The following is a 10,031-nucleotide window of genomic DNA, read 5'->3' on the forward strand; positions in this document are numbered from 1 at the left end:
TCAACTATTGTGAATCGTTTATAATGTATATGAACGGGTCCTTTCACCGAGTGAGGCCGGTATCGGTGAGTGGGACTAACTGGAGTATATAGTATAGAGTAGCATGTTATATTATGATTGTCATGCTTGTTAGATATACATACTGATATAATTAGTTAATATGTTGTGATGACTGCATGTTAGTTGATGCTTGCTTGTTGGAGCCCAGTGCGTCCCTACACACCTGCGGGTTGGGTTCCTCATGTGCTTGCCTAGACAATCGTGGTGTATATATATGTGAATGATGCGTATGTCACGTGTGGATTATGTATATACATACGGTGGTGGAGGAACTTCTTGTAAGCCCCAGTCAAATCAACTGGTGGTTAATGGTTTGGCCGAGCCGCCAGAGTCTCTGTAGATGGCACTTGGGTGATGTTTATGTGTTAGGATTTGTGACATGATTAGTATAACGGTTCCTGTATGCTATTACCTGTAGTTAGTTGCACTCACTTAGCTTCATACTAACCCCCCTCCTCTTCCCTGCAGGTTGACTATTGCATATTTGATAAATTCCAGGAGACGGATTGTTGGAAGATATGTTTGACAAAGACGGAAACTATGATGTCGTGTCCTTTATATTAAAAGTCATTTTAATGTTTAATATAACACCTGGTCATTTATTTATTAACGTGTTTATTATTAATGAGATTATATATATAGTGGTAGGATCAAGAGGGAAGTAACCAATCGGAGGGAAGGGGGAAGCAAAATAATTTTTTTTTTTTCATTTTTTGAAAAAACTTTGTTCACGAACATTATAGATTGGATGAAAATATGAACATTTAATAAAGACAATTTGTGATAAATGTTTTTATTTTGGCGGGAAAATGCTCGAAGAACTAATATATATAACAATTATCGTGTTTTTCGAGCGTATGTTGAGGTTTTAGATATTAGGGTTTAGATATTAGGGTTTAGATATTAGGGTATAGAAATTTAGGGTTTAGGGTTTAGATTTAGGATTTAGATTGAGTTTTTAACACGAACAGTTTAGAGTTTAGGTTTTAGGGTTTAGGGTTTGGTGTTTTGGGTTTATGGAATAAACCCAAAACACCAAACCCTAAACCCTAAACTCTAAATCGGGCTAAATTTTACTTCATAAAACATGAAGAAAAAAAACGTTAACATTCTTCACGAACAATATTATCTTGAATGTTATTTTTGTCGATCGTTTTCCCGTCTAAATAATACTCCCTCCGTCCCAATTTAATAGTCCACAGACAAAAGGGCACGCAGTTTTAGGAAATCTCACTAACTTCATTTCTCTACCAATGAAATATCTTCTCTCTCCAGATTCACCAATCAAATATCTTCTTTCCTTTCTATTTATGGAAGTGGACTATTAATTTGGGACATCCCAAAATGGAAAAACATGACTATCTAATTGAGACAGAGGTAGTAACATTCATCACGAAGTGTCTTTTCTAAATGTTCATATTTTCGTGTGATCTTGATGCCTGAAAAAAAATTTCAAAAAAAAAAAAAAACAATAAATTTTTTTTTTGCTTTCCCCGATTAATTACTTCCCCATTAATCCTGCCCCTATATATATATATATATACATGTTTATATTATGAATCTGTAAATTGACCTTCTGCTATATTAAAAAAAAAATCTGAGGTGTTATACACAATCACGGCCAATTGAGCAATAGAACATCTAATTTATCATAATAACAATAAAAATCAGTTTTATAAATTCTAAGGTTAGTGATTATACCTTTATAGCAAAATCAATGCACAATACTAGACGTAGAACGAAGCAACGAACAACTTTGATGTACAAGACTTGTTCCAATTTGGAGTTTTGAGCGTGTGTGTGTGGTGTATGTAGGTCGACGGCCACAAGGGAGAGGGAAGAGGAAGAATGTCGACTAAAATTAGGTGAATGAGGGTTTACAATATTTTCTTTGCTAATTATATTTTAGATTAGGGCCTTAAACACAACCCACTAGTGATCCATTAAACAAAACAAGTCCATTAAGGGTTGTGGGGTGGTATTCGGCTGAATGGCCCATGGGGTGGTGGTTCTGGGCTCGTTTTGCTAGCTAGTGTACATGCAGTGGTCCGTTTCGAGTGCCATTAACCGTACTGTGTCACCAGAACGTTAACTGATCGTTAAAACGCAACCCACCGGGTTTAATTCATTAAATAAATAATAAATTAATTAAGTTTTTATTAAAAGTAATAATTATTAAAAATAATTATTTTATCAGAAATCAGACGTTGCGCAGTCTCATGAGACCTCAGTTGCAGTTTTTAAATCCGTATCGTTTTCTCGGTATTTCAAAACATGAAATAAGTTTTCCAGCTAATATAATCATATATTAATCATGTTAGTTCATTATGAACTCAAGTATGCATTTAATTCAATTAAATACACGAATCGAAAGTAAACACCGTTAAATACTTAATGGACAATTAACAAAACTTAACAGAAAAAGCTAGGGTATTACAAAAAGGCTAAATAACCAACTGCTAGTAGAAAAGGTCTGGCAGCCACCGGTGGCCACCACCAACATGGTGGAGGACCATCAATCACCACTGAACAAATATAAACATCAAGAGGAGGTGAAAGAGATAAAGAGTAGTGTAAAAGATCCATATCACAACAATTGATCACTTGCCACCAACTACTAGGTGGTGAACAAATAAAAAACATGAGATCCTAAATTAGAGCAAGGAAGAGAAAGGCGACCATAAAGAAAACCTAACAACCACAACCTAACCACAACGAGAACGGCGGTGGAGAGGCTATGACCGTCCGGAAAACCTCTAGCCACCAAGAAGAGGTTAGTAACGCGATTCGCCAAAAAATAAATCAAGAAATTAAAAACGGCCAGATCAATGGCGCGATTCAAGTGGCCGAAGAAGGAGACACTCACCAGAGCAGCAAACTGAAAGGAAAGAAGGAGACAGTCGACGGTGGTACAACAAGGAGAATGAATGGAGATCTAGTTTTTTTTATAGAGGTATATATAGAGGATTTTGTGTGTGTGGTTCTTGTGGTGAAGAAAGGGAACTAAACTGCCTCTTAAATCGTAGATTTAATGGGATGCTAGAGAAGAAAGTTTAAACCGAGTGTATAGAGTAAAAAAGTTGATCGGAGATTTCTGAACAAGAAAAGTTGAGGGGTTGTTTGTGTAACGAGCACCGATAGCCTCCGGTGATCACCATAAACTTGATGAAAGAGAACTAGATGTTCAACATACGCATGTAATGCAAGTTAAAACACTTTGCACTTTAAAGCCGAAATATAGCAAATAAGAAGATTAACAACATGATTAAGTGTGATGATACTTGCTAGTACTTAAATATTTACTTTATTTTTGCAACAATACAACAATACAAATAAAGTTCGATCTCCAATATATCATCGGGAATCAAAAATCTAGCATAAAGTAGAAATAAATAAGCTAAGCTAAACAAAACGCAACCACCAAGAGGGTGGAAATACAAAGGTTTTATAAATAAACTTACTTATACATAATAACCAAAGGGTCATTGATTTGACAGTATTGAGATGCCCTTCTGACCTTGAGGTCATTGGTTTAAGTCATATAGTTGACAGTATGTATTTATTCGTGTAAAACTGTGTTGGGTACGTGTCTGCCTTTTCAAAAGAAACTTCTCCGTATTATACATAATAAAGGTTTCAAACACAAGTTGATGGTTCATATATAGATTAATACTTCGACCCTAACATACGGAGTAATACTGAGTTAACTTATTACAAACCCATATATATATAGTTATCGATCACTTCGACCGCCCTAATAGCTAATACTCGAAAACTACTCAAACTTGTATTCAAATATCCACTTATGTCCAATATCCTTCACAATCTTGATGGCATGATCACAAGCAGCCCCAAGCATTCCTTGTTTAGACTTAGTGTTATACTCGACGGGCCACTGGTTTCCAAGATCGTTTGCGATTTTGACTGCATCAAAAGCAGCCCCAAGCAGTCCTCGGTTAGTGAACCCTGCGGCGTACAATCCATTTCCCCCTTTCCATCCGTTCGGAAATGGGACTTTTGGCACTCCATAACTAGTAAAAAAATCACTTCCCTGCAACATCAGAAATCAAACACATTATTGATATAAAATTTATGTATGTACATTTACAAGTGATAAGATACTACTTGAATTGATATATACATTAATTAATTAACATGTGACACATTCTTTTTTTTTTTTTAAATCATTTTTGATGAAGTACCTAAACGAGGAAGATAAGAAAATGGTACTTGATGATGGTAACTCATCATAAAAGTAGAACATGCGGTTTAAGTTATGGGAATCTTCCAAACAGGTGCCCCTAAATGTCTGCATTCATTTTAGTGTTATTTCACTTGTAAGATCCGAAAGTGATGTGATACATATATACTACAAAATACGAATATGTTTGTTTCTTCATATTAAATTAAATCATATACTACTAATTAAAATTACCTAAAAGTTAATAATACACCTTTTTTTTTTTTTCCTCGAGTGATGGGGTCCTTTAGAAACAATCTATTTGCCCTAAGTTACACGAATGAAGAGTTCCTCTACTCTTGGTTCAAGAGTTTTGAATGGATAAATGACTTACCTTTCATCTCATGGTAGATAAATGATTGTCTATATCTTACCTTCATATGTGAAATTGTGTTTGTTATAAGATTTTCCCTACTAGGTTACTTGAGAGGGCGCATATTTTTAACTCTGATGTATGCGGGCTATCCAAATTCCAGAACATTATGTGACTGTTTCCTAAACCTTCCCTAACCACTTCAACTTTCTACCTACGACATCTCGCAAGGAGTTCAGGACCTCAACCATTAAGTCATTTTTATATGACTATGTAGTATTGTTATTGTTACATAACGAACTGATAGATTCCCCCAAGCGTCGCGACGGTAAATGATTTTGCTTAATCTTTAATAGCAGATAACACCCGCGCATTATAGGAGAAATCGTTGGTAACAATATATAGTTTATAATTATAATACGCACATCGAGAATTGGTACAAACTTTATTAGAAAATAAATAACAACAACAAAACTCAATCTCACATAAGCGAGGTATGAGGGAGGTAAGATGTAGACAATTCTTTCTCTACCTTAGAATAAAGAGAAGTCGTTTATCTACCGAGAGTGAAACACTCCAAGGGTAGAGAAAGTATTCCCCCTTAGTGTTTTATGGATAGAGAAATTGCTTTCGAATGGACCTTCGGCCAATAAGTAAGTTTTATAATAAAAAAAAGTGTGAGACTCCATGAAAATAGTAGAATCAAATTTCTAAGGGTTTTAAACATGTATGAAGTTCAATTTAGGTTCCAAGCGACTGTCAAGCTACCAATAAATCGACGCTTCCTGTTGACTCGATTAATAGAGCCAAAAGAATGATTCATTGAATTAAAAAAATTCACCGAGGTTCGAACGAACCTAGGTAGCGAATGTAACAAAGGAAGCTACCAAACCACATTCAGTAAACGACCATTCAGTAATAAGTCGTCTATTATAGATATATAAACAGCAAGGGAAAAAATCATATATAATAAAATAATCAAGTACGAATTGTCATTAAAGATAAATGTTGGGAACTATGTAAATTTTTACGTGTGCTAGGTATGTATGTGTGTGTGAGGGGGAGGGGAAAGAGAATTATGTGAGTGTAGACACATATACTTACACGCAAGAGTATTAGTATTTTGACTATAAAGAATTGATTAAAAGTTTTGATTAAAAAATTATTAAGAGATAGTATTATTTAAAAGATAGTTTAGGTTAGTGAGATTATAACAATTATTACAGTTGTTTTGAGATTTTTTTTAATTATAACTTTTAAGTCTTACATTCGTATTAACAAATTTACCGTTGTCCGTTTCATATTTTCAAACATGAACCTGTAAATGAAAGAGACACCTGTTCAGATGATTTAAGGCAGCGGTTAATCTACAATCGAAAATCAATGAAGTTCTATATAATTTTAGTGGTATTTTGTAATTTTTATTTCCAAAATATGAATGTTTATTTTTAAAAAATGTATTAATTTAAAAAATATATGATGACCTTTCTTTAAATTTACTGGTACCACATGCTTAAAGGTAGAATCGTTTACCCGAGTATATAATTTTTCAAGAGATAAGTAGTAAAGTGGTCAATATAATAAGTCAGAATAATTAAGTTCATAATATAATATATGGTATCATCTCCATGCATTTTACCTTGAGCCAAGAGGTCACTTTGCTCTTATAACCCGTTGCAAACACTATACCATCACACTCAACCTCTTGCCCGTCCATAAATATGACTCCTTTATTAGTAATTTCTCTCACTCCCTGTTCAATCACCTACAAACATTATTTAAATAAAATTCAAATTACATTATTTGATAAATTCTTGTCAAAAGAGAAATTGAACGTATGAATCTACAAAAGATCCTGCATTAATATATACCTTGATGTTACCAGTCCTGACTTTGGATAGCGCTCCAACGTCAACAACCGGGGTTCTTCCAGCAATCATCTTCAACTCCATCGGCCCGACTTTTGGCCTTCGAAGGCCGAGTTTTTCAGAATCTCCAAGAATATAGTTAGTTATAGCCAAAATTATCTTATCCACCAACTTAATTGGTAGCAACTTGATAAGTGTCATGCCTACCCCAAATGTTGAGAATCCAAACATCTCTCTAGGTACAATGTGAACCTGAAAATTGATACTCCGTACCTTATTACTCTTTCCGTCTCATTATTATACATGTTCCCGTTACGAGTTTGAATTATCGTGTTATAAGTGTTGACTTATTTACCGTTTAACCAATTAGAAAAGAATTAGTGAGTAGAAATGAAATCCTACTGATGAATCAAGTTAGTAATTTTCTAACATAACGAACCATTTTTTAATTGTAATAGTCTTTTTGATGTTACTAGGTTATTTTCATTTCGTTGGTTAAAATTTAGAGGCCATTTGATTTCCGATTGGAACACATAGCTCTCTACACCGTTGTTATACTTTTGTTTTTCTCCTTTAGCGTCTCGCTAGAGAGTTTTTATAATATAAATTTTTTGGCCATTAAAAAAAATGTACTTAGTCAAAGTGGACATATTGACTAGGACGTAGGGAATATAATAAACCATTCTTATATATGTGAAAATAATTGATATATTTGATTTTGAGGTAATGTTGACAGTTATGCATTTGCAAAAAGGCTGAATTGAAGGGTAATGATAAATCCATCACATTTTTTAATATATTCATCACACAAATGCATTAAAAAATTATATTTTACAACTCCTTAATGCATGTGTGTAAAAGATTTAAAAAAAAAAAAAAGTGTATTAGAAATATCATCACCCTTATTAATAGAACTAACAATAATATCAAAACTACACATGCATAGAAAATACTTACTGAATTTCTAACCACTAAAATAGGAATTGCATCATGATTGCAAAGATCCAAGCTAATCTCCATGCCAGAATTTCCACACCCAATAACCACAACTTTTTTGTCTTTAAACTCATGTCCATTTTTGTAGGCACTTGCATGCATAAGAGACCCCTCAAACATTTCAATCCCTTGAATCTCGGGCACGAATGCTTCCGCATTTTCGCCCGTAGCCACAACCAAGAACTTTGATTCATACACATTATCTTGTGTTTTCACCTTCCAAACACCATGTTCAAACTCAAAGAAAGCACTCTCCACCTTTTGGTTAAAATTTGGCTTGATATCAAAGTGATTAGCATAAGCGGTTACATATTCAATGAACTCGTTTTTATTAGGGTATTTTGGGAAATTTTTTGGGTACCCAAACAATGGAAGCTCACAAAAGTGTTTAGGTATATGAAGTTTTACACAATCATAAGCTTTGTACTGCCATAAAGATGCAATGCAATCACTTCTCTCAAGAATAAGAGAAGGGATGCCATTTTGTTTCAAGCATGCAGCCACCGCTAAACCAGATGGTCCACCACCTACAATAATTGGTCCATCAACTTTTAAAGACACATCATATGTACCAACAGAACCCATCAAGAACTTTTACACAAATACAAGAACACTAGAAAAGGTGAATAAAGATTAAGATTTTCTTAACGAAAACTAGAAAGTGCGATAAAGATTCGATCTTTTTAAATAGAAATGGTATTTAAGACAAGTAGACAAACTAATTGAAGTCACACAAAGGAAGCAAAAAGGATGAAAAGAAGGTTCTTTAATTTCCACCTGATACTAGTGAATATTCTTTGTTAAGTTAAATTAAATAGCACTTTTCCAATGCAAAAAAAATTCAATTCTGAGACAGAGGTTTAATGAAAGAGTGAAAGATAAGGAATGGAGTTGTTACTCTTTCTCAGGCTTAATTTCTTTGTAGATGGAGAGGGTTTAATTATAATTGTAAGTGACGCATTAAGTAATAGAGATTAAAGTGATAAAATAAGTTTATGTACATGCATACTTGTAACTATGTGTTCTATTACAAGTGTGTTGTTGAATTTATGGGCATATTATATGCACTCACTTTCAAGCACGGATTCTTGACTTATACGGATACGAGTATAAACTTTTGTGTAGAAAAGTGTTATTAATGAGTGGTGTTAAAAGTCGAATCAATGAAATATATGGTAATCAGGAAAAATTAATTGCTAGATCTTTCTAACCACAATATTTCCACTTAAGGAAGGGACTACATGGTCTGGTGATGAAAATTCAATGTCTATGCATAACTACATGGAACAAAAATGTCTTATATTATGTGTCTCGCTTGTAAGACCATTCCCAACGTTACGTTTTTAAGGTGTGTCCTCACCTTGCTTTCAAGGGCACCGTTGGCAATCGTTTACCCTCACATTGCCCTCATCCGCCCTCATCTTCCTCGCCATGCAACTTTTCTTATTCAAGCATAATCCAGCACGAGCCTCATCTTTCTCTCTCATACTTTTGTGCAATATTTATCTGTAACTTGCACCTTAATTTATTTATTAATTTTGTGGTGTATGTGATGAAGAGGAAGTATGTCATGATTCGTAGTGGTGTGTTAGATCAATCCCAACCATGACGTTGTCATGGGCATTTTCTCAGCGCCACATCAGCTTTCTCTCTCCACCTTTCTCACCACTTTCTCCCATAACACTCATATAACACACCACTACCAACTAGGGGTGTTCAAAATATCCGAATCCGAAATCCGAATCCGAAAATATCCGAAAAATCGGATATCCGAAAATTCGGATATCCGAAAATCGGATATCCGATTTTTCGGATTCGGATATCGGATGGAGTTTTTAAAATTTTCGGATATTCGGATATCCGAATATCCGAAAAATTTTAAAAAATCCGAAAAATATCCGAAATATCCGAAAAATATCCAAAAAATATCCGAAATATCCGAAAATTATCCGAATATCCGGAAAATTATCCGAATATCCGGAAAATTATCCGAAAATATTCGAAGTTCTTCAAAAATATCGGATATTCGGATAATCCGATATCCGAATCCGAAATTTCGGATATCCGAAAATCGGATATCCGAAATTTCGGATTCGGATTTCGGATGGGGTTTTTCACTATCCGAATTTTCGAATATCCGAAATTTCGGATATCCGAATTTCGGATATCCGAAAATGAACACCCCTACTACCAACCATGACATACTCTCTCCTCATAACATACTCACAAAATTAATTAAATAAATTAAAGTACAAATATGTTAGTTGTAAGTACAAGCAAACATTGCACAAATATATGAAGAAAGAGAAAAGTCCGTGCTCAAATGTGCGTGGGGATGAAAAATTTCAGGACGGAGGAGGTGAGGGCGGCCGAGGGCATGTTGAGGGCAAGAGAATGCCAACGGCTTCCTCGAGTGACATACATGATGACATAGTCTATAACATGCTATTGGGAATGGTCTTATGAGAATGTCATGAGATGAAGTGGTGAGAAAATATAGAGAGAAAACTGATGTGGTAGTGTCATTGCTCTGAGAAAAGATTTTATGGTTGGG

At 34.5% G+C, this 10,031-nt stretch overlaps 1 protein-coding gene across 1 annotated transcript; it reads right to left on the reverse strand.

Moving 5' to 3' along the window:
* Nucleotides 1-3,835: 3,835 nt before the first annotated feature.
* Nucleotides 3,836-8,964, reverse strand: LOC139854893 (probable indole-3-pyruvate monooxygenase YUCCA4). The gene is made up of 6 exons (XM_071844168.1): nt 8,872-8,964; nt 8,689-8,754; nt 7,439-8,068; nt 6,485-6,733; nt 6,253-6,378; nt 3,836-4,111 (listed from the first exon to the last, which is right to left on the reverse strand). Exons 1-6 carry the CDS (start codon nt 8,962-8,964, stop codon nt 3,836-3,838), a joined length of 1,440 nt encoding a protein of 479 aa, XP_071700269.1.
* Nucleotides 8,965-10,031: the final 1,067 nt, after the last annotated feature.

The sequence above is a fragment of the Rutidosis leptorrhynchoides genome, chromosome 6 (genome assembly GCF_046630445.1).
Source record: "Rutidosis leptorrhynchoides isolate AG116_Rl617_1_P2 chromosome 6, CSIRO_AGI_Rlap_v1, whole genome shotgun sequence".
Classification (NCBI taxonomy): Eukaryota; Viridiplantae; Streptophyta; class Magnoliopsida; order Asterales; family Asteraceae; genus Rutidosis; species Rutidosis leptorrhynchoides.

Excerpts from the sequence above, each read along its gene's own strand:
- LOC139854893 (XM_071844168.1), bottom strand. The coding sequence starts at position 8,964 with ATGAGAGAGAAAGATGAGGCTCGTGCTGGATTATGCTTGAATAAGAAA. Across the intron at positions 8,069-8,688 it reads CCTTAAGTGGAAATATTGTG|TTCTTGATGGGTTCTGTTGG; the intron begins GTTAGAAAGATC and ends TTTGTGTAAAAG. Across the intron at positions 6,734-7,438 it reads TTTTAGTGGTTAGAAATTCA|GTTCACATTGTACCTAGAGA; the intron begins GTAAGTATTTTC and ends ATCAATTTTCAG.